This window comes from Orbicella franksi, chromosome 4 (genome assembly GCF_964199315.1).
Source record: "Orbicella franksi chromosome 4, jaOrbFran1.1, whole genome shotgun sequence".
NCBI lineage: Eukaryota > Metazoa > Cnidaria > Anthozoa > Scleractinia > Merulinidae > Orbicella > Orbicella franksi.
In genome coordinates this window covers 2,687,648-2,712,127 of record NC_138148.1, presented here as the reverse complement: position 1 = coordinate 2,712,127, position 24,480 = coordinate 2,687,648, and the positions used below count along the sequence as shown (strand labels likewise).

The 24,480-nt window shown below is 39.1% G+C and overlaps 1 protein-coding gene across 2 annotated transcripts; it reads right to left on the bottom strand.

Annotated features, from left to right (window-relative positions):
- Nucleotides 1-920: 920 nt before the first annotated feature.
- Nucleotides 921-22,741, bottom strand: LOC145485897 (solute carrier family 49 member 4-like). 2 transcript variants are annotated; one of them, XM_081464551.1, is made up of 15 exons: nucleotides 22,305-22,741; nucleotides 20,495-20,669; nucleotides 13,701-13,871; nucleotides 12,271-12,591; nucleotides 11,494-11,584; nucleotides 10,862-11,104; nucleotides 10,268-10,311; nucleotides 8,864-9,664; nucleotides 6,996-7,052; nucleotides 6,694-6,823; nucleotides 5,776-5,822; nucleotides 4,876-4,937; nucleotides 4,419-4,605; nucleotides 3,580-3,762; nucleotides 921-3,058 (listed from the first exon to the last, which is right to left on the bottom strand). In XM_081464551.1, the coding sequence occupies exons 2-15, from the start codon at nucleotides 20,610-20,612 to the stop codon at nucleotides 2,811-2,813; spliced, it is 2,703 nt and encodes a 900-aa protein (XP_081320677.1). In that variant the 5' UTR covers nucleotides 20,613-20,669; nucleotides 22,305-22,741; the 3' UTR covers nucleotides 921-2,810. The 2 variants fall into 2 exon arrangements, with proteins under 2 accessions (XP_081320677.1, XP_081320678.1); XM_081464552.1 differs by lacking the exons at nucleotides 20,495-20,669; nucleotides 22,305-22,741 and adding an exon at nucleotides 15,222-20,465.
- Between the last annotated feature and the right edge of the window lie 1,739 nt (nucleotides 22,742-24,480).

Below are 24,480 nucleotides of genomic sequence, written 5' to 3'. Positions count from 1 at the left end.
AATTATAATTACATATTACGTTAATATTATAGTCGTAGCCTGATGAGGGGCAGACAGCGTAAGCCATGTCCGGAAATATTCCAAGCATCTCGAGATAACCTTGCGGTGAGCCATCAAAATTCACGCCCTTTGGCGCTTGGAAAATAACGTGACACCCCGCTTTAGGCTTCGATCGGACTACGTTAATCAAATAGTTAAGGAAATAGGTAAGTCAGCTAAACGATGCTCTTCGTGAAATACTATATATACTATATTTTTGAAGTCCGATCTTATATCCTGGTTGTAAAATGTCCCCTCTCCCCTTATCAGTAGTCAGTCCTACAGTTAGCAATGTAATTGAAGAATTTTTTTCATTTTCATTTAATTCTTAATGTTATGTTATTGGACTATACTGGAAATCATTTTTTTCATATATTAATGTAAGATCATATGCTTTGTTGAAACATTGCAATTTTACAGTTCAATGTTTAAAAAAACTACTGTAGAATTTCGTAATGGCTGATTGTTGACAGTAGAAGTCAAAGCCAAGTTTTTACTGGATTGTGAATAGTTGCGTAGTTAGTTGGTAATTACTGGATTGTAATTGATATTTGAGAGAAAAGTAAAATTTTTATTGTTTTACAAAAAGTGGAATCGACTTCGACGATGCATCGAAGAAAAGTCTGATGCTTAGGCCCCTACGCCGGAGGAATTTGAAAACGTAGCTTTATTTCTACGGTTAGGCCTACCGTCCACACTAATTCGTCACGAAAATGGAGCTTTTCGAAAACCTTCTTCAACGCCAGCTTGTCGTTTCCATGTGGACGGAAAACATTCGCGATAATCATGGATTTTTCCTCAAATACCAATCCAAAATGACCGCTGATTGTTGCGTTTTCAAATTCCTCCGGTCTAGTGTGGACAGAAAACAGAAAACGGGTCCCTAGTAAATAGTTTGCTTGCACACACCAGTGCAGTACTGTCGCGTGCAAGTGTTCAATTGGACCAGGCTAGGGTCCATCTCTTTGTAGCGGATTTCGACCGCCTTTGCGAAATGAGACCCCTAGGAAAAGTCGAAGAGCGAAAAGTAATCATGTTTAACTTTCGCGCACTTGTGGTTTTAAAATATAAATGGTTGAAACAAGGGATGTGCCAGTGTACACGGCCAAAGAATGTTTACGTTTATACTTAGTAATTAAATCAAAAGAATTCATATCAGAGTTCAGCATGCCTTTACAACGTTACAGAATTAAAAGGGATTTTTGCTATCTTGAGGGGAAGCGCAGGATCAAAGTTATTGTTACGTATTTGTTAAGTTGCATTGCTCCATGAGCCATCATATTTTACAAATTATTGATTCCCTTCGAAAACCTAATCAAATATTTATGCTACATGCTGACTATAGATAGCACGGCAATTCGTTAACTTCCTACAATGTAATGTTGAAAAACATCATTACAGCGTGAAAAAAGGTAAGGCAATACAATGAATGGCTTTTCGTCGCTCGAGTCTTGAATCCTTTCAGAGTGTTTTGGCTTCTCACAATTTTTTGGCAAAGCACAGCTTAGTATGTGGAGGTACGGTGGCGTCATGGTTAGTGCACCCGTCTCCGGAGCGAGCGGTCCGGGATCGAGTCCTAGCCGGGGACATTGTATTGTGTTCTTGGGTAAGACACTTTACTCTCAAAGTGCCTCTCTCCACCCAGGTGTATAAATGGGTACCGGCAAATTTCATGCTGGGGGTAACCCTGCGATGGACTAACATCCCATCCAGGGAGGAGTAGAAACACTCCTAGTTGCTTCATGCTAGTGAAACCAGAAATAATATAAGCGCCGGCCTGATGGGCCACTTGGCTCGTAAATCAGACTTTGCCAACCTTTAGCTTAGCAGGTTCAGTCCGGGTTTCTACGTTTTACTTTAAAAGTCGTTTGATTTAAAAAGTCCTTCAGTGTCGACAGGTTAAAATTCTCTATTCTTTATTCAAGTACTTTTCTCTATTTACACTTTTTAACGTTTTTCTCTACTGAGGAGATATAAATAGAACATTTTCACGTTCCTAGTATATCTGAAAACTCTGCATTAAAATTATGAATAAAGCCTGCACCTTACACGCCAAGATTAAAAAGTTCCACAATGGCTAAACCTCTGTTAAAATTCTTTTATGTTGTCTTTTTTACGTATTATGTTAAAAAATTCCACTACTGTAACTCAAAATATTTTATCAATTGAAAATAAAAATATCAATTCCCCCATGTATTACCCCTGGAAATTCGAACCAGACAGCGCGTCTTTTAGTGATATAATTTGTAAAATAACTATCATATAAAGCGCACCAGGTAGATACCAATATCAGAAATCAACAAATACTTGATTTGTAGAACAATGCTCAATAAATGATAGAAATTCTGGAAATCATTAAATTGATTTTCCTATCATTAACCTGCGATGGATTACACGATGAAAAAACAGAGCTCGAGTTTCCCTGCTTCCTTTTAAATTTTTATCAATTAGTACGAATTTATATACTTTTATTCCGTAATTTAGAGACAATTTTCTTCATTTAATACAGTATCGAGGTAATACACAATATGCAGAACTCCTTTAAGTCAAAATATTAACATTCCTAGTAGTCCTAGATGTTTACGTATTGCCATGCCACTCTGTAAATGATTAAATGCATTTTGACCTAAATGTTTTAAAATGATATTATCCTATCTATAATAATTAAGTATTGACCCCACCCAAACTTGATACAGATCACCTTAAGTGGGTAACTTGTACCCCATTTTGTTCATAAATACTGGTGCATTTTTAACTAATATAAATACAAGTTAAATGTTAGATTCCCTGGCCTTTTTTAGCTTGTGAACGAGCTCGTCTACGTGCGTAAAAGAAAGAATTGAACCAATAGGAGACTTGAGTCTGTTCAGGTTTTTGTCGACTTCTCCTGATGTCTCGTCTTCTTTTGACGAACTTTCTTTGTCAATGTTGAGCCTGCGGTAGTTTTCATGGAAGCCCATCAGAATTGGAATGCAGCCCGCGCATGCTCCAAACATACACCAGTTCATCCATTCAGTGCCTGTGGGGGGAGGAGATATAGAAAATAGAAATTTGAAAAATAAGCCGTCGTGGTCCACGTTCCCCAGACAACGAAGAATTTGGTCGTTTCGCATTGTTTTTTTGCAGAAAACGGCAAAGAAATGCACCGTCGTGGTTTCTTAAACTCCCTCGTTTTGATTTATATACTACTGTCTGAACGAAAAGACAACATACTAGTTACACATCACACGAAGAACCACAAACCCATAAAATACTCTCGACAGTCACTGGGTTATGTAATATATCAAACACGAAAGACAGACTTGAAAATACGACGCGAAGTGGAGTATTTTTGACCAAATTCGAAGTGTTTGGACAGTCGATGAAACAGTGTCTCGACTGTTTGATATACCTTCTTAATCGAAACAAAAACTAAGGAGTAAACGGAGAAGTAAATGCTAATTAATGCTAATTAAGACCGGGTATCGAAGCCTCCTTTCTTTGTTTTAACTTGATGAATTATTAATGAGTTTGAGAACATCAAATCAAAACTGCTCTTACCGACTCCTGGTATCATCAAGACAAACAAGAAGATGACAGTGAAGGAATTGTTTATGAGTGTCAAGGCTCCTGTTGTGACGCCCTCAGCCACTGGGTATGTGGACTCAACTGTGAGCTCGTAGAATAGAGGAATCGTTCCACTGACGAAAAATCCGCCTAAAATACTAGACTTGTACAGGGCATCTGAAATGCGAAGTACACGTCAATTGAGAATGGAGTTTTTTTAGACAGCGAAGCCGCAACTCAATTGTGATCTTGCCTACATCTGCCAGGGTTGTCTGCGAACGATGGGTTAGAGTAAATACTGCAAGCGTGAGTTGGGTCTTCGTTGTCCTCTTGGCTCTGTCTCTCAGTATCGATGCATGATGGGTAAATTGGAAGGCAAGAAGCAACGAAGTCAAGCTATTGATGACAGATTGTCCGTTTGAAAGGTGGGGGAGGGGGGAGGGAGAATTTACACGTATCATACAATATCCATTCGAACTGGAACCCTCCGTTTTACTAAAATACAGCTTTGCAGGTAACGTTTAGACAAGAACTACTTTTAACAAGATCCACTGACGAGAATAGTGCCGCGTCGCATGTTAGATTTATTAATTCAAAATTAAACAATTTTCATTATTCGACAAGGTAACTCAGGAAACTCAGGAAACGTGGGTTAGTGATGAGGGCCCTTATGTTGAAGCATCGTCCATTCCGGCCCCTTAAGATCAAGAACCTATTTAGGCTGGATAGGGTTGCTATGGATACCTCCCTGTTGTGCCTGAAATGCCCAGGCCCCTGTCGATCTACAAGGCACCAGTTCCCAAGCTCATCTATTCGTGTTGAGTTTAACTTACCGTCGTCATACTCTATCATCCTTAAACAGAGAAGTGAGAACCACAAGAAACAGCCCGAGGCTCCGAAGAACAACACGAGCAGAAGAGCCTTCATTTTCCCGCCAAACAGGTCAGCGCACCTCGCCAGAATCAAACCAGCTCCAATACCGGCTAATGTCGCATAAAACCCGATCAGGCCAGCCTCACTCTGAAAGAAAAGAATCGACTGAATTATTAAAATAATATAATATATAATTTCGAGTCAACTAATTATAAAAAATATATTATTGGTGCTGTGAGGGAGCCTGAAATATTTAGGGCGCGTTTTCAGGTCCTCAAACGTATTAAATTTACCATCTCGATGTTGAAGTTGATCATTTCAGAGTTTAATGCATACAGTTTTGGAGCGTTTTCCTTTCGTAACAGTTTTCAAATTTGAATATAGTTTAGTATAAGCCTTAAAAACTACTGCACCTACCTGTCCGATGGAAAATGTCTCTAGATTAACTGCTAAGGAGGCGCCCCAACCACTGTATACACCTAGAGACAAGGATTAGATCAACAGTTTATCCTGTATCAGTTAATTTATTTATTGACTTAAGAACTGATAAAAAGCGTACAAAAACATGTACTGAATACACAGGAAAATATGTGACCGACTGAATGCGCGGGAAAACACATAATTGACTGAATGCGTGGGAAAACATATCACCAATTGTACATTTTCCTTTCAAACTCACTTGGAATAATCTTTCTGTTGCAACTAAGAACTCGCGCTCAGTCTCGCATTTCGAGAAGAGTGCGAGACGTGAAAGGTGTCGAGTAAGATGTATGTAGATTTAAGTCGGTTGTGGTGATAATTTAATAGGCTTATTAATTTTAATGTTTTATAAGCCATCCATCACGTGTTTTTAATATGAATGTAATTAGACATTTTTCCTTTTTACTCGATGTAAATTAATTGTGAAAAACCCATTTGGGTATTGTATTGTACTTCGAATTAACGAAAATCAGAAGTGGTGTTAGATTTTTGCGTTTGATCGCTGTGAAGTTCGAGATTGGTTCGCAGTTTTCATCTCATTGGCGAAGATCGGAGAAGACAACAACAACACCTTTGCTTTGATTAGAAGGGTCAAATTGCAGCTATGTCTTTCTCACAATTCAGCTGTCCTGAGGCTGTCAAAGTCGACAAAGTCCCTATTGCGCCTCAACCCGTCTTTGATCTACAGTCGAGCTTTATTTAAAGTATTAAAGATATAGGAAAATATGTTCTCAAAACAATGGCTTGTGTAGCATGCGAGGTTGTAAATGTTATGAGATTTGAAGGGCATACAGGGTACGTAAAAATTACTATGCAATATGTATTGGCAGAACATACCAGTTGTGACTCCGTAAACCAGCGCAAGAGTCCAGAACTGCTTATTCCTGTGAACAAATATTCACCGCAAAAGTTAGGATTTACCTAAGGAAATCACTTCAGCGAGCTAAACAGTGAGAGAGCCTCGGGGAGAGAGCCTATTGCATACAGGCGCTTTGTAATAACGTACTAAACTAATAATAATAAAAAGACAAGAAAATCTCATTGCACGAAGCCTGAAATCTCAATCACTTTCTCGCCTAAATCATCGCCGAAGGACTGATTGATACGAACATGAGACTGACACGAAAGACGTTAAACCTTTAATTCTCAAGACTGATCAAAAACTAATTTCACGTAACAAAATACCTATACTTTATCAAGCTAACAGGTGGCGAGGATAAAGAAAATTATCCACTAAGTGATATCGTGTTGATGGAAAGCAAACTCTCAAAACTGACATTAAAAGATCTGTGGAGGCGCGGTGGCCTCATGGTTAGTGCGCTTGTCTCCAGATCGAGCGGTCCGGGTTCAAGCCCTGGCCGGGGACATAATGTTGTGTTCTTGGGCAACAATTTACTCTCACAGTGCCTATATCCGCCGAGGTTTATTAATTGGTACCGGTGAATTTAATGCGGGGGGGTACCCTGCAATGGACCAGCATCTCATCCAGGGGGGAGTAGAAATACTCCTTGTCACTTCACGCTGGTCAAACCTAAGATAAATGCCGACCTGGTGGGCCACTTAGCTCGTATGTAACCTGCGATCTGAGAAGACAAGAATGAAAAAAAAAATGCCTGATCGCAAGCCAGCTCGTATGCAGACTTACAGCTATCAACGAACAAGTATAGGAAAAGTTTGACAAAATCAAGAAAGTGTTTCTTCTAAAGATAGAGACGATGATAAATATTTGTAATAAGCTCGTTTTGTTTTCCTTACTTCAGTATTTGTTTGGCGCCAGCAAAGAAATCATCTCTCTTTCTCTTGGCCGATTTACTCGGCGGCAACGGAGGCTTGTCTGGAAAATATATCAAGACTAGAACGAAAAGGAACGTCACCACAGCAAATTCTACAACAAAAATGAAAAAAAAAAAAAAAAATAAGTGAGTAAATAACAAACAACAGACGCACTCTTGTACAGTATTTAACCCACTGACTCCTCTTTCGAAAGAGACTGGCGAGAAACACAACAAAAAAATTATAAACTATCGGGATTATGGCGTATTTTGAGGCTTACATACCGACATATAATAAAGCCATAATTTCGCTTTTGCCTTCCTTGATCAGTCTTGCTTTTGCTGAAAACAGAAAAGAAAAAACAAAAATCAACAAATGAACACAATCGACAGTTCTGTAGCCCACGAATATTACCGCCGCCTCTCGGGCGGTTTTGGCATTCCGACCGGGAGCCGTGGGAGGAGGCTTAACACTAATGTAGTTTATTTTGTTTAATAACAACCCAACAAATGAGTGACTGACCATAAGGTCCAGGTTTCTATCAAAGGTTTTTGAGCAGCATGAAGTTCTCATGATGTTCAGAACACTCTGGGATTTTCGTGCAAAAACTCCGCCGCGACAAACTCTACCGATTAGACTCGAAATAACAAATTGACGTCAGTTTTTCATGCGTCTGTCCTGTTATTGATGATGAATTTCGTCAGATCTGCAGACTACTTCGACAATGTGATGACGAAATTCATTGTCAATAACAGGACAGAAGCATTAAAAACTGACATCAATTTGTGTTTTACGATAACAAATTGTCAAATTGTCCGCTCTCGTTTGTTGACGCATCGCAAAAATTATAAATTCATGTGTCTGTCCGCTTATTGACAATAACAATTAGCCAATGAGCGCGCGAGAATTTCTGCAGTTATCGTAAAATTACCAAATTATAGCATAGCGCGCGCGCTGGTTCTATCTAATTCCTATTGCGCCATCATGGTAAAAATCTTTATGTACGCACGGTCGTGCTCAATAAAATAACGTGGCAGTTTCATTTCAGCTGCAAATTTACGTCGAGTTTAGTGCAAGTTCCTTTTGTTTAAGTTTCGGCAATGTGAAGATTATTCTGAACAATCCAAACCCTATACTTCGAGCCTTTGACTTTTGCTAAGTTAAGATGTTTACTTAAACTTGAGTATTTTGACTTTGTTTGTCTACAATTTCATTGAGTATTTGTGACTTTGTTTGCTACATTTTCGTTATAATTAATTTGAAGAAGCGAATTTTTCATTGACAATTTTAGAAACCAGGTTAAGCGTTTTCGTTCGACCGTTGCTCCACTGATTGTGGCGGCAGGATCCTAATGATCTTTGTTTTCCTTCACCGTGCATTGTGACTTTGTAGTCAATCACGAATAAAACATGTTTTGGCGCCCGAGCTGTTGTCGCCATGTTATAAAAGAATTGGTTCATGCTTTTAGCTGTGCGTATATCGAGTTATGGATGGACTTGGGAAGTTTGGAAGCACTCAAGAAGCTACAGTTGCTCTCGGCTATCGCCTCGAGCAACTCTTACGCTTCTTTCGTGCTCTCCAAACTTCCCGCGTGCATCCATAACTCGATATACGCACGCTAAGTATGAACAAATTCTTTATCACATCTGCAATGCCAACGAAGACGTCGAGAAACTGAAAGATCTTAACGAGCAGTTTAATGGCTCTGCGCATGCGCTATACGCTAAGGCCAGGATTAAAGGTTAACCGAGGTATGCATTTCTCTTCTATAAAAATGTTTCTCACGGCTTATGTTTTGCGCAGTTTGAGATTACTCAAATTCAAAACTGAAGGACAAACAATATAAACAGAAAACCTCACCGAAAAGTTACAACCCTGATATCAAACCTGTCGCTAATCCTGAGTTAGCTTATCAGGCTTTGAAGAACCCGGCCGAGGAAAACAACGTGAAAACACCACGTCCGGCCTTTTTAGAACACAGAACCGCGACGGTGAATTGTTCTTCTTTATATGCGGAATTTACTGCTGTTTTCCCATGTCCAGCTGAAGAGCAATTCTGAGATGCAAGTAATTTATCTATTTCTTGGGTTCAGTGTTTAACAGCTCATACGAGTAAAAATGCACAGTACTGTGGTTAGGTGTTTAATCTTACCTTTTTCTAGATCAGGACTTAGTCCAATTTTCGCAGTGCGTTGAAAAACTGCTTCAATTTCTCTTGGATGAAGTTTTCTTTCCCATACCGCTATTTCATCGTAAGCGGCTTTTGAAAAGACAAATTCATTATTTGGCCTTCCCAGAGTAAACGTCGTATGATAATTGTCTTTAGGTTGAGTGGTTTTCCCCTTGGGGTCCCCTCCCACGTAGGTTCCATTAGCGTAGATTTCAAGACCGTCACGTTCATCCCACGTGAACGTCACGTGTGTCCAGTTGTTACGTGGTACGGCAAAGCTCCGTTTCCACAACACCGAACCGTTTTCTACTTTGATGGCTAAATGGTCTTCTCTGTCGTATGGGAAATCTTGATATATCAGAAATCCCCTTAAACCATCCTTGTTTCCGCTGGTTCCCATGAAATACTGCAGCCCGTTATCGTCGAGTATTTGGTACTTAATCCACAACGCCACAGTGAGACCATTCGGACATAGAGATGGGTTACTCACACACGTGTTAATAAAACCGCCAAAATTTACCCAAGCTCCTTTGCCATCTGTTTGTAAACTTTGATTGACAACTCCTTGTGACACGACACAGTTATTGAATAAACGCCCTTCCTGCTTTGTTTTCAAGTCTTTAACTGCCTTATTGACCTGCGCTTCCCAGTAGTCACCGGAAGTAAGCGACGGCGGAATGTTGTTAGTGTCCTTTCTATCCTTCTTGACGGCCTGGACATTTTTTATTGTGATGTTTATTTCGTCTAATGGCCAGTAGTAGTTAGCGTCTCTATAGATGGAGTCTGGAAAATAGAAAACAAGCAGATAAATATTATGAAATAGAAATAATAACATAATAACAGGAGTAACCCAAGTATGGAGCTTAGGCGTTTCTGGATGTCTCCATTTTAGCCTGAAATGTCAGTCATCTCCCGCCATCTCCATCTTCATTGCGGTTGTTGTTGTTTTGTAATTTAGTTGATGTATTTATCGCAGAGAAAAGTGTAATTAATAAATACGAGTTAAGTTATCACACGACGTTAGAGTCAAAAGCAATTTTTTTGATTGAGTGAAAAATATATATCTGAAACCATGTACTGATGTCATGTCTGTCAGATGCATGTTCAACAAAAGCAAACAACACATAAACAAACAAACAAACAAACAAGAAGGCAAACACATCGTGTTGAACAGTTGGACGGTGAGCTCGAGATTTCTATCGGGTGAAAGTTACCGGGCGATGTCAGGTGAAGCCAATAAAAATTATCGCTCGTTAGTTGGCCCCTGTGTAGCCAATCAGATTGCACATTTAAATGATAGTCGTGAGTGCTTTTTGTTCAATGATAATATGTGACGTCACAGATATATTCGCGTTTGGCAAAAAAAGGTATTTGTACGTAGCTCACCTGAATACAAAGTATTCCCATCGAGGTACAAGTCTAGTGTATCACTACAAAAAGAGAAGTAAAACACGAATATTTAAGATGTAAAATAATTCTAACTCCAGTGAGAAATTGCTATTGAAACAGCTAATAAACTGGACGCGCATGCCTGGAACACAGAAACAACGACGTGAGAGAGAAAAAAAGACTTAAATTTCAGTTCAGTTGGAATTTACAGTAGAACCTCGTTATTCACTTATCTCGAACTCCCCGTTAATTTGAACTCGAAGTTTTCCCTTGGATATACTTTTTCGGTTAATGACTAGATTATGAGCTCGAGAATTCTATCGCGTGATAACTGTCAACCATAGAAATAATCTAATAATCTACTTTTCGTTCAAAACTATATCTTAATCACCATCCTCTTCACAGACACTTCGAAAACGCAAAGAAGCGGCCACCAGTTTGTGAGCAAGCGCGTGCTATTAGGCTACGCACTATCTACAACAGAATAGATAGTGAGTAGCGAAGACAATCAGAGAGCGGCTTTCGTGATAGAGGGCTGTCAGTAGAGCCTACAAATGTCACGTGGAGACTACACATTAAAAAAGCGCTCACCTTAGGTTTCCAGACACGTTTCCTCTATCAGGTATCATTCTTTCCAGTTCATACTTGATATCCTTGACAACTAACGGACCAACAACAAATGATATGGCCACACCCATTGACCCGCAAAGAGCAGCCACGGCTGTTGAAGTAGTCCGCTGTTCAGATGGGAACCAAGTCGACGACAGGAGTGTGGGCGCAGCTTGAGTGACTGGTCCCGCTAAACCATTCAACAGTTGACCGGCTCCCATGGTCCTGCGCCGTGAAGATAAGATACAGAACGATCAATGGCATCCAAGATTTTCGAAGTGAAAGAAAGGTAAAACTTAAAATTATGGAGAAAACAGCAATTATTTGTATAGACATCAATTTTCAAAAGAAAGGGAAGTTAAAAACAAAGGAGGACTGTATTCAAAAGATAATATAATTATTAACACGGTGGAAGAAGAAAATATTTTAGTATTTATACAAGAGAAATGGAAACTGAAAACATGCAGACGAAAGCAGTTTATCGCCCACAAACCTAACCTGGTAAACAGCTTTTACTTTCCTACCGCAAATTGAAGAAATACCGTTAAAACATAAATATCTGAACGTTTTTTTTTTCGCGGAATCATTGAACGGTGACATTCAATCAACCTTACCATATGACGTATGACGGATGTGACGTAACACATCTGAGTCCAGTTCCAACGAACATGAACGCACAGGAAATAAGTACGCTCCGTCTTAGACCTGTCAATCAAAAGAGAGGTCCTTGTCAACAACATTCGTCAAGACGCCTCCAAAATATGCGGTTTTTTAGTAATAGAAACGCAAGTAGGCCTGTCCCGATTGTCCTTGCCAACTTTTGAGCAACTTTTGGCGTTTGGAGCAACTTTTTGCGGTTCTAGTAACCTCGAGCAAATTTGTCTTTCTGAGTAACTTTTGAGCAAAATATAGGTTTAGAGCACATATTAAGCACGAAAAAGTCAACGCCTTCATAGAAAACTTCAATTTAGGCGAATGTTTATCAACCTTTTGAAGTTTGAACAAATAACCTGTACGTTCGGCGAGACGTCAAAGGAACTACGTGTTTTGTTCCGTTAGACTTGAGAGTATCCTTAAATTTCGCCCATATTTGCAAGCAACTCTTTAAGGCCAATGATAAGGATAAGGGGGAGGGGGGAGGGGGCTAGTCCATCACAGGTTCCCCCCGTACTCCTGCTCGGCAGAGAAGCCAGAGAAAGGCATTACGACAGTATACGATGCCCTTCCCAAGAGCAAAACAAAAAAGTGGCCTTGGAAGGGTTTGATTCTCTAACATTTGACGCAGATTACAGAGCACAAAAAAAAAATAGACAATCCACTGTCCCTCCCTGGTTAATGACAGTAACTCAGAACTACAGTGCATTATGCCCTATTTGTTTTTCAACCAATACCTTTCTCATCCATCATCCAGGAGAAAAAGAGCATGGTGCATAAATATGTTATTGGGTCCATGCTAGCTAAGAAGGCAATTTCCGTGTTTGTCCAATCGAAAACCAGTTTAGCTGTAGTGGCGATGGGCCCATACGTGTTCCATGCGCAGTACTGGCTGAAACCAATCACAGAAAATAACAACAAGATGTAGAAACGTCTTTTGTAGCTCTTAAACTCGACTGGAGGATCATCTTGAGCAAAGAGCTCTTTGTTTTCGTCAAGAAGTCTTTGATGAGGAGAGAGCGAGTCTTCAGCCAGCTCAGGAGAGTGTCTCTGGACATCTGTGAACAGAACAAATACAGTTTCTAGGCTCAGTTATTGAAATTTACTTCAAAGGTATTGTTTTGTAGCTTCCAGCGGACGGGCCCATTCGTTGGGTCTTACGTCGGTCTAACACCCGGAGGGGGGGGGGGTGCTACCTTATATGGGCTATATAGGTATGTGCGGCCCCAAAAGGTAAGGCTTTTCAGCCGTTTTGGTCATAAATAGGGTCTCGATTTTGGCCATTTTGGTTATAAATGGGGCATGGTTTTAGCACTCTAGTCTTGAATTGGGTATGTTTCTTAGAAGAAGCTACCTTTTCATCTTTATCAATAAAACCGTCAACAAAAGCCTTTCATACAAACTGTTTGGGCAACTGTGTCAGCTGCAACGGTCATAAAAAGGCTATTAAATTTTTGGACAGGTCGTAAATAGGGTAGCAAAAAAACGCAGATTTCGGTCATAAATAGAGTAAGGATTTTGGGAAGTGGGCCGCACACCCCCACCCAACTTTTCTGGAAGTACCCCCTCTCCGGGGTCTAACACGACCGAAAACGCGAGCTTTCCCAATTTAACAGGACGATTAGCTTATCAATCAAACGGCTTCAAATTGATAATTCACTACTTTTTCATCAAAGCAATTCAATGATTAAAAAGTACTTTGAAAGCTATTCAAATGATCGTGAAGTTTCATTAGGGTGAACTTGTTACAGTTGTAGTTAAAAATTAAACAACGATTTCTAGTAAAAATGTCTGCTTTAGTCTTTGTATCGATAATGTAATAATCATTGTAAATAGTTTCTAAAAAACCTTTGAGAGGATGAATCTATACAAGTTAAAATTTAAACATGAATCTTCTAAGAGCATGCGCTTTGAAAGAAAGGCAGGAGTTGCTATGCAACAGAACACATTCTTTTGAAATGTTTGACAACAATGTAACAGGTTGATTAACAAGGAGCAGAAAGATCGACTCGTCATTTCTAAACGTAGTTTAACGAATCAGGAGTATATATATCCTGACTAGCTACACTATCCGCTCGGTTAAAATATGACCCTAAAATAAAAAGAACTCTGAATGAATATTTAGCTAAATATCGATTTGAATTTAAGTAATCTCTTTCACACTCACCAAAAGCACGACCACGCCTCTTGGGCTTAAAATCCTCCCTTCGCACCCATGGATCTTCCAAGTTCAGTTCCACCATTCCTTCTTCGTCGTTAAGTAAAATTGACTCTCGGTCTTCGGATTTGCTGCTTGTGGGATGCATGTTTGAAACGGCATCCGATGACAACAAAGTAGCTATGAAAAAATAAAATAAAATCACAAACCGTAAGTTCATGACATTATACGATTTTTATATAATAAATAATGGTGGATAAGGCTATGGTCATTAGAGAGATATTTGCATTCCTTTCAAACTCTCTTGATTTAAATACTAAGTGTTTCTATGAGTTGCTTCATGTTCAAGTTTTTGAATTAAGCTTGCGCGGGTCTTCCTCATTCGCAAACCCACGGGCCATATATTCAATTACTGTTTTAAACTGCTGTGTTATCTAATTATTTCGCTATCTTATGGTTAAATCTTCATTCTGTTGCTGGGATTACAACAAGATGTCTTGTTGAAAATAGACAAAATAGGACAAGTCATTCTAAACAACATGCACAGCATTGTAGTAAAACGGTCCAAATCAAACGCCAAAAAGCTAAGCATGCTTGGATTTTCGCGGAATTAACAAGGCGTCTTTGAATTAACATCTACAGGTACCAGCACAAAATAAAATACGACAAGCCGTGTGGAAATTGCCGAGCGTTGCAACCTCGCGCCGGTGACTATACAGGGAAAAAAAAACTATAAAAGAACATGTGTTTCATGTGATTTGTAATCAATACGACGGAGAAAGCATTCTGTACAAACATGTATTAAAAAAATGTGTTTTGCGACAAAATGTACCGTGCCTCCAGCAGTTTAAAATTCATGAAAATATAGTGGCTATTGCACGCAATTTTTTGTGCAGTCAATCTCCTCAATGACCTAGAAATCAAGATTTCTTTAACACAGACATTAATTAAAACGACAAGATGACAGTCATGTGATTATGTTTCAAGTATCAAATGGGGGCAAGTAGTAATGCTTATACTCAGGTGAGCGGATGACACAACCGAGTAAAATCGTTCATGACACTACAAAATGTAAGTATTTCTCTGATTTTCTTCGAGATTTCAGCGAAAAGGTAACGGAACAAAATCACTTTAAGTTGAAGGGAAAAACACTCACAAAGACTCACACTAAAATGGTCCCACATAATTTTCTTGTTCAGATGCATGTTGTTTTCAATATTGCTATTGTACCCATTAAAATTAGTCTGTATGAAATTATGTATTTTTGACTTGTTGTGCTGTAAAGCACTGCTTTCTCCCACAGCCGGATAAAAGCACTCATTTTAACAACTTTTTTTAGAAGAAACTATCCGCAACATAGTCCATATTTTCAAATTTCTCCTCACAAACAAGCGGTTAAAATTTGAAGTTCACATTGAATTGAGCCTGAGCCAAAAACCAAACCGCCGGTTTAAAACACCCATGTAAGTTATATTCTCGAAAAAAGATATCCTCTGATAGAAAAACCATTATAGATACGAAAATATTTACCCTACAACTGACTCCTGAAGATTCATTCACCAAGATTGTGAACATCAATTCAAGGAAAACCCATTGTCACTGCACATCTATTTTAGGATGTTTTCACCACCACGCTACGCGGTCTCGGCAACTTCTCTGGAGAAAAATTCGTCCTATTTCTTACAAACTCAGTTCCTGACCGTTCTCGTACTAGACAATCTGCAAGCCGAAGTCTGTCACACGATTCAAAGCGGGGATTTTTTTCTTTATCACGAGCGGCGTTGTTTTTCCTTTTCGGTCTATAATTTTCAATATTTGCAAGTCAAGGTCAACATACGATGCTAAAAACAAAAGGTGATTGACAGTTATCGTTGTAAAAGCGCTGTGATTGGTTTATTTTTCACAAAGAGCGGGTTTTCCCACGTGTGAATGTCCATCTTTTTGTCACGCGCAGTCTGTGATAAAAAAATATTGAATGCGAAGAATATGGCGAAAGCCGAGTGAGTTAAAATATCAAACTAGGTTTCTCAAAATTTGATTTTTCCTTCGAGTAAAAGGCTTTGTGTAGTTTTTTTTCAGGTGATCTGAATTTGTAAAGAATAAATCATAATCAAAGTCCATTTTTATGTGTATCTATATATGGCAAAAATAAAACAAACAAACAAACGAAGTCTCAAGGACGAAGAACTTAGAATAGAATTGAATAGGTTAGAATATTAACCACACTAATTGACGTCTTAACGCAAAGTCCTATAAAGGAGGAGTTTATTGCCGCTGAAAAACGAGACTGGATAAAACAAAACCAGACAACGGACAAGTTTCAAATGGGCTTTCGAATCACAGCAAATTATACAAAGATATAAATTATTATTGTTACGTGCTGACAAAGTCTACGTTCCCAGTGCAAAGTATATGTGGCTATCTACATTTACTGCCGTTTTGGGACGGGCCTGGAGAGAACAAAGCTAAGAAAATATATCGGATTCATAAAGAAAAACAAAATCTAAACTTGCATTCAACTTTTCGGTAAACAAACTCATTTACAACAAATTGCCTTGGTAACGGCAGAGTATTGCTTTGAAAAATGTAAACAGCATTTATTATATAGGCACGGATGTTTTACTGGAAAATACACCACTCGTAAAAAATTCAAACGAATTTACATCCGACACTAGCTAGGGTGGTGTATTTTCCGTATCCCTTACTAATGAGGATATTGATGGTGTCTTTGCTCGCTTTTTCACGGTTGCTTGTGCAAACAGTGAGTTGATCTATGTAACAAAAAGAAAATCACACCATCGCTTGAAGATATGAATTTTATTTTCTCTTGTTAGAAACAATATTTTAGCACTCGAAAATAATATTCATAACTCGTGTAATATCCTCTAAAGTATACCTGTATTTTAAACAATACAGGACTTTTTCCATGCTTACTTGTCCAAACACGAGGGGCTTGGTAGGATTCGAGATAATTATGCAAATCCGAGAGGCAGTCGGGGATTTACATAAACTATAAGTATTTAGATTGGGGAACACGGATGGCACAGCGGTGAGAGCGCTCGCCTCCCACCAGTTCGATTACGGCCCGGTGCTATATTTGGGCTGAGTTTGTCGTTGGTTCTCAGTCGCCTTGTTTGCTCCTAGGTTTTTCCTCCGGGTTCTCCGGTTTTCCTCCCTCCACAAAAACCAACATCTCTGAATTCCAATTCGACAGGCTATTGGACCCACATGAAAACCAGCAAAAGGCTGCTGTGGCTTCCTCTCTAAATATTGTAATTGATCTATTTATTTATTTAGACTATGTAAACACGGGAAGAAGTCCTCTATTGTTTTTATAAAACATTTCTTGTCACAAGCGTGTTTACATACTCTAACCTAAACACACCTATCAACCAGAGCGCGCGTACTATCTTAAATATATTTTTTAAATATTTACAAATTAACTTTTAGAAGTATACATAACACAAAATCGCGTGTCATACTAATATCGACATGACACGGTGCGTATATGTTACTAAAAAGAAAGAAAGAAAGACAGGAAGAAAAAAAGAGAGATGGAAAAATGAATGAAAGAGATTGAAAGAAAGAAAACAAATAAGAGAAAGATGCTAGCGAAAGGTTTTTATTTCCAATGACCTTGATGTGTCTAAAAGTAAAGGAGCCATGACAACAATTGTTCACTGGCTTTGGGGTTCTCGGCAAGACACTTTCCTCTCACAGTGTCTCTCTCCACCCTGGCGTATGAGGTAAAATGACGTTCCCCTCCGTTTCTTTTAGTGGAACGAGTAGCATTGGGGACGAGAATGGTCAAATGCTAGACGGTAGCATACCGTTCCCACCCAGGGGGAGTGGTCTGAGTATTATTCGCTTGACTGGTAAACTACCTGAACTGCAACACCGACTACACCTTGGTGATTTCCTGTTTTCTCTGTCTGAGACACGCAAGATTCCGATACGAAACAGCTGCTTTTTAAATGCAAAGTTGGCTTTTCACCTTTAGGAGAACAAGGGAATTTTCTTGTTAACAACCGAATGATTTTGTTGCGTTTACTCCTCTAGGGAAAGTTGCCGCAACTGTTCGAAATTTTCTTTATTCTCAGGTCGGATCAACAAACTCGAAAAGCCAATGGTATCTGGTGTAAAGCGCACCAGATGCAAATCAATTCTTTTTCGTTAAGTCTCATCAAATTAAAACCTTGACAAAAGGGAAACTGATTTCAAATAAAACAAAACAAGAAACATATCTCCCGTTGACAAGACTCGGATTAACCGAAACAAAATTAAATCACCAATTGTACTAAACGAAACACTTCTAACTTACCTTCATAATTATTAACTGGTGGAGAAGCATCACTCGAGACTTCCTTCGCCTCATAAGGAAAAACTTTTGACGACATTTTACATAACTACGCCGTAGAAGACTCGATCATAGACTTCAGTATTTTCGAGGAATGAAGGAAATTCTAGCAGAAAATGGCTGTTGTAATAAAAATATCAGAGGCCGTTCGATGGAAACAGGACAAGTATTCTTTCGAAAACATTATGTAATTAGAGGGTTACGTCACAATTTAATTTGATGAAGTTATAATTTGTAGTATGTCATTAAGACGTAAAAATGTTTGTTCATCATTATTGCAGAGTGTGAACCCCTGATCATCGATCGAAGAGGGAGAAAAAAAAAACAATTGTAATTTCCGCCTCGTCTCCAGTTTCCAGGCGGCAGTTTGTTTTTCTCTCTCTCAAAAACATGTCTGGACTTGTTTAGTGCACAAAGCGGACTTCTTGAAATGAAGCACGTACTTTCAATCACTAGGGACCTTAAGCAAAAATCACGACGGCAACGGCAACGGCAACGAGCAGAAGATTTAATGAACAATACAATGGCCGTAAAAAATAAATAAATTTTTGTACATTTTTTTGCCGTCCTCTGCACAACAACACCGTGAAATGACTAGGTTCTACGTATTTCGGAGAACGCGAACGACGGCAGCTAATTTTTCATATTTTCATTTGGAATTGAACGCTGGCGTTACATATTTAGCTTGAGCAAGTCACGGTCTGAGACCAACAGGTACACTGAACAGATCTAGACAACTGCGAAATTTGAAGATAAAATACAAATTCATTTTTTACTAGGCGTTGTCCTCGGGGTCGCCGTCGTCATTTGTACTTAGCATATCAATCATTGCATGGTGAATTTGTGTATCCTCGCACTCTTTGTATGGTCCGAAGGCACTACTTCCAGCGCGCGCAACGGTTTGAAAAGCCGGAAAACATGCTTAGAATACTTTGTTCTGTCGCAAGGAAGTTGAGGGTCACCACTTTCCAAGGGAACCGAACGCCTGGGGCAGGTTAAGTGAAGGGTAAAACACGAGTCGATAAATCACGGTTTATTCCAGATGATTATTAGTTCTACCTGAAAATAAAAGTCTGTTGCATGGAAAAACATTTTTATGCCAGCAAGCTTATGCGAGAGATGATAACACGGAAGCCAGCTTTGTTTTGTTTCACGTTTTTCATTGGAGTGTTACGACAACCCAATAAATGCCCAGCGTGTAATGAAAAGGTTTTACTGGGAATTTTATAGTGACTTTCCACTGAAAGGTACTATTTCTAACGAGCCATTGATTAGAATCGTACGAATTTTTACAAGGGTGTTCCTATAGAGATCAAGAGATTTTCCGCTGACTACCAAAAAAATCTGAAATTTAACAGGCAAAATGAAATTCTAACTGAAAATTATTTTGGAACAGGGTCTTCGTCCCACAAAAATAAAACAGAGTGGAAATTTATTAGGAAAACAGCGTTTCAAGCCGGCTTTCGTGCCAACGGACTTCAGTTTCTCCAACTAAAGCGTTTATTCTAATGGACCATATAGATAACGTGATGGATTTCATACAGAACCATATTAAATCCGTTTTTAGTGAGACTAGTAAACGCTAACATATTTCAGACGACATACAAATGGCATGCCTGACTAACTGCACTTAATACGATCAATTGCCATACGTCACTGCTAAACGCAGAGAGGAACTGATAGGTCATCTTTGGCCTCATCTAAATCTCTCAGTAATAATCTGAGTAGTCGTGAGTATCGTTCATCTGAAAATTCTGATCTTTTCTATGCGTTATCAGACATTTGAGCTGCAAAAATGTAAGACAACATGTGTAGTACCACATGTGCGAATGGATATTAAAGGATTCTTTCGGTTTTTTGGAGGTGTGTGGAACCTCTTTAGCAAGCGTTCCCGTTTTGACCTGAGCACAATTTTAGGGCATCCAAACTGCCAGATCACTGCTAAGCTGGTTGATGGGGTTAATTCTCCTTGTTTCTCTCTCTTTTTTTTTTGTAGCGCTAATTGTTTTGGTAATAGTTTCACTATCACTGGCAATAGATTTGATATTGCTGTGCCTTAAAGGAGAGGCTTTTACGGAACGTCTGACAAATGACTCGGCGACAAGCAAAATACTTCTTTGCTTTTCTATTCGATTTCGTGCGTAGTTTACTTTACAAATTCTGGCGATTTGTCTACTTCGAACAAAATTTGTCAACTATTTTTACTTGAATTGTAAAGCTTTTAGTGTTGACAGAAGATTTGTCTAACCAAACAATTTGCCAAGCATGATCTTGTTCTGTGCCATTCTAACCCGCTGCCACGTAAAATAGCTAATATCATCGTATAATTGCCAGACCTTCCAAGGTGAAAAAATACACAGGATGTTTTTTTAAGGAAAAAACAGAAGCAGCGCGGCAAATTGTTCCATGATAGAAGTGAAATAATATATTTTCTAAAATGACTCACCCACATATTTTTTGTCCGCTTTTAACCCGGTTAGTGGCCAGCGTTTTTTCCTCAGGCGTAAGGCTTGCCCAGAGAGCCTTCTTGTCTTCGCGTTTCTGGATTTTACTTCGGGAGCCATTGTGACTGACAATCTGAAAAACCTCAAATATATGCAATGTTCCTCCTGATCGGGTTCCTGTCGAAATACGTAGAAACGAGAAATAGATACATGTTTAAAGTAGAATGCAGACTTTAATTTAAAGTGACATTTTTTTTATAAAAGCAATTACTTCTTGAAAGCTCCCTATTGGTAGGAACAGGAAAGACTGTCAATAAAAGGATAATTCTTGAACGAAGATCTTTGTCTCCACTTGAACTTTGCTGGAATGGCAAACTAAACACGAGGGAGGAAAACAGTTCACTAAAGCCAAGGTGAAAAAATAGAAACAGCACTGTAAGACCGTCTATTCATCAGCGGAAAAAATTCCTTAGCTGAGTGGCAAAGAGATGAAAAGATAAGCCATTGTCTTGCTTGATCACAACGGAGTCTGTTTACATTTGGCTCGCATTCGATTACAAATTCGATACAAATGCACGCTTCCAGCTTTAATTGGAAAAGTGAATGTCGAAAAACGAAACTTGAACAAATTTATTTTTGTTAAACGTTTCCAATAAAAGTGAAAAAATTTTGCGCGAAGTTTGTACACGAATATAAATATTTTTATTTTTTCTTTAGTCGTGGAAATTGAAGGGGTGTCACGCAACCTCCACGGCAAAAAAACGCGTAAGTTGGGCGCTTAAGTTTTTTTCTTAAACAAGGGAAATTTATAGGGGGGCTTCTCGCTAACAATAAAACAGAGAAATTCTTAATGAAAATGTACTGAGATTAGCTATTGTATAATATCAGTAAAACCGTGATTATTCACAACGCTAACTCTAAACAATGCGCTATGAATTAATTCAGGCATAGCCGAAAGCGACTGAGAAATGTTGATTCTAGCAACGGACAGAGATTGAATTTCGGGAAACGATCACTCTACCTAATTGAAAGCGTTGAACGAACTCTTGTTATGAAGGGATTAAGAACCACGTTCCTTTTTTAAAGGACAAAAAGGCAGATTGCATGCAGTCAAATTCTATTTACTTTTCACGAATCATTGAATAAATCCATTAAAAATGAACACAAAATCACTGCCGTAACAAAAGCTAAACTTCTAAAGGACAAAAGCCAAAACTCCAAAGTGGAAGACCGGGGAAAACGATCACAAAGCTTTAAAACTCTTCAATGTCTGATTACTGCAAAGTTTACAAAATTTCTCACGTTACGGTAATTTATATTGTTATTATTCCCCAGTGTTATTTGCTTGAATTAGGATGAATGCCGCCGAGAAAATAAAATTTTATCGGATCCTGGTTATGCTTAGAAACGCGATCTAAAGAGGATAACCGCAATTTCCGATCAGTTGCAAACTTCAACACACACTGCATGCATACTGTGAAACTGTCACGTAGCGACCTATGGAGAGTTAAATTTAGAGTCACTGGGATCTCCACCGAGCGAAAATTTCAAATACAGCCTTTCACGCGAAAGGTTCAACCGATCGCGAGGACAAAAGCTGGCCACCGAAAGAATTATATTACTGTCACATTGTTCAAGTATAACTGAAGTATTATACATTGAAAAACTTTCAGTACGTTCAATATTCACCCCGATATTCACCTGATAATAATTCAAACCGTGTACCCAATGTTCCGACATATGGGCGAGTCAGTGAGTCACTGGGGTTACATTGCTTTAACAGCAATCATTTGTTGTCAGACTAGCGCTTACCTTAGAATTTTCGGGCAGGGCGCAAAGCTAAGCTCTATGTCTGGACCGTGTATGAGATAGCAGCTGATATTTTCACGTTCTTATCGAACATGATCAATATTCAGTCCCGCTCCTGGCTATCACAGCACAGAAGTAAACTGATATAACAGCCTTTCCCAACATCCGGCCGGACGCACACCAGGGAGGTTACAGTCAGGAATCAACCAATCCTTGCATTTGAAAACTTGTTGTAAAATCAAAGACAGGGACTATCCAATCTAGTACTGTATGTGATTCTTGCTGACTGAATCAACAATGTTTAGAACGCATAAAAAAATTTGCATTTAGTCTAAGAGCATGCGCTTGCTTGCAATGATTTCGTTGATGTGACGTAAACAGTGCTGTATAGGGGCTTTGAACAGTTTTCAATTGATTTCATTTCTTTTTGCGATTTATGGAGTGAAATTTATTTCTTAACTACTTTACGATACTTTAAAGCGCCAATTAATACAAATCTGTCCTTGCATCGATTCTTGATTTATTTATAGATACCAGACCGAAAAATCTTATGTAATATTCTGAGAGGAATCACGCAATGTTGATGTAACGCGTCACGCAGTCACTTAAATTTACAGGGACAGAAACCTATGATATTCTGGGCCCAGAATTTGGTTTATCTGTCGAACTTTATTTACGGAGAAACGATAGAAACGATATAACTCGGTAGAACCTCATACTTTAATATACTGCATAGACTCCAGTTCCAAAACTCAATCGTGACAGGAGTCCATTAATGGTCCGAGGCGGGGGGGGGGGGGGGGGGATGCGGCCTCAAAGGGTATGGTTTTTCAGCCTTTTTGGTCAAAAATAGGGTATCGATTTTAGCTATTTTTGTCAGAAATAGGGTATGTTTCTTAGAAGAAGTTACTTTTTCCTTATTATCGATAAGACCATCAACAAAAGCCCTTCATAAATTTATGTTTAGAGCAACTGTGCCAGTCCGCAATGGCCATAAATAAGGTATCAAATTGTTGGTCAGGTCATAACGGGGGTAGGGAAAATCGCAGATTTTGGTGATAAATTGGGTAAGGGTTTTGGGAAGCGGGGCCGCACACTCCCAGCCAATTTTTCTGGGAGCACCCCCGCCCCGAAATTAATGGAATCCTGGCCCTGAGAGTCAGTAGGGGTTAGCTCATAGCAGAGCATTGTTTAGATGGCGTGCTTTTACTGATAGCTGAGGAATTTGAATACAACCCCTCACTGAGTTGTCTGTTACCTGATTGTTCCGTAAACATTTCTCGCAATTGGCCATTTTTAGCTGTGCCTAATGAAGTTAGGTTTAAATAAGCCCTAACCAAAGAGAATTTTATAAGCTGCACCATGTTGCGGATTGTTGTCACGTACAGGCCACTGAAGACTACTTCAGCGGTAATTTGTGGGTTTCATAATCCTTCTCACAGAGTTGTTTAGCTGTCATTTCTCATCAAATCTATCTATAAATAAATAGGCTGCGCAGTTATCACCTTGACCTTAACTTCACTGATTTGACCGGTAAAGTTTTCGGTAATTTTCATTGGTCAGTGGCCTGTGAACAGCAAGTGCGATGCACGCGTTCCGCAGCCAGGATATCATTTGGAGCTGAGGATTATCGCGTGGTATAGTGTCTCGCGTGACCAATTCTGACCAATCAACACCATATAACCATTCTTGAAGGATTACTCTCAACAATGAAGTATTTACGATTTCCTCTATCCATCAGCTATGTCAGGTATTTCAAAATGTTTTAGGCTGGAAATAAATAAAATTTTATTTGAAGAAGGGCTTGAATTCATAACCTGTGATCAGGCGTTCTTTTTTGGAGCGAACGAACAAAAAAACACTACATTTGCCCCCCCAAAAAACGGTTGATTGCATGTTATTAAATTCGTTGCTTGTGTGCGTCTTTGTTGGGAAGAATTTCTAGTCAAAGGAGTGTCTGCGTAGCTAGAGGGCCAATTGCCCCACAAACGTTTCACTATGGTCTGGGATGTGTTAACTGTCGCGTGATTACAGTCTGCCACGTGAGAGATGCCATGTCAGAGATGCCACATGACAGATGCAACGTGACCTTGTTTGGCCAATCCGTACAATAGAAAAAGAAACATTGATGGGAAAAGCTGTCAATAAAATTAATGCAATGCAACGGTCGTGTAGACAA

What these genes read in the sequence shown, in the direction of transcription:
- LOC145485897 (XM_081464551.1), bottom strand. Translation starts at nt 20,612, where the DNA reads ATGGCTCCCGAAGTAAAATCCAGAAACGCGAAGACAAGAAGGCTCTCT. An exon ending in TGGGAATACTTTGTATTCAG is followed by an intron (nt 9,665 to 10,267) that starts GTGAGCTACGTA and finishes TCTATTTTCCAG; the next exon opens with ACTCCATCTATAGAGACGCT. An exon ending in GGCGCCAAACAAATACTGAA is followed by an intron (nt 5,823 to 6,693) that starts GTAAGGAAAACA and finishes ATTTGTTCACAG; the next exon opens with GAATAAGCAGTTCTGGACTC.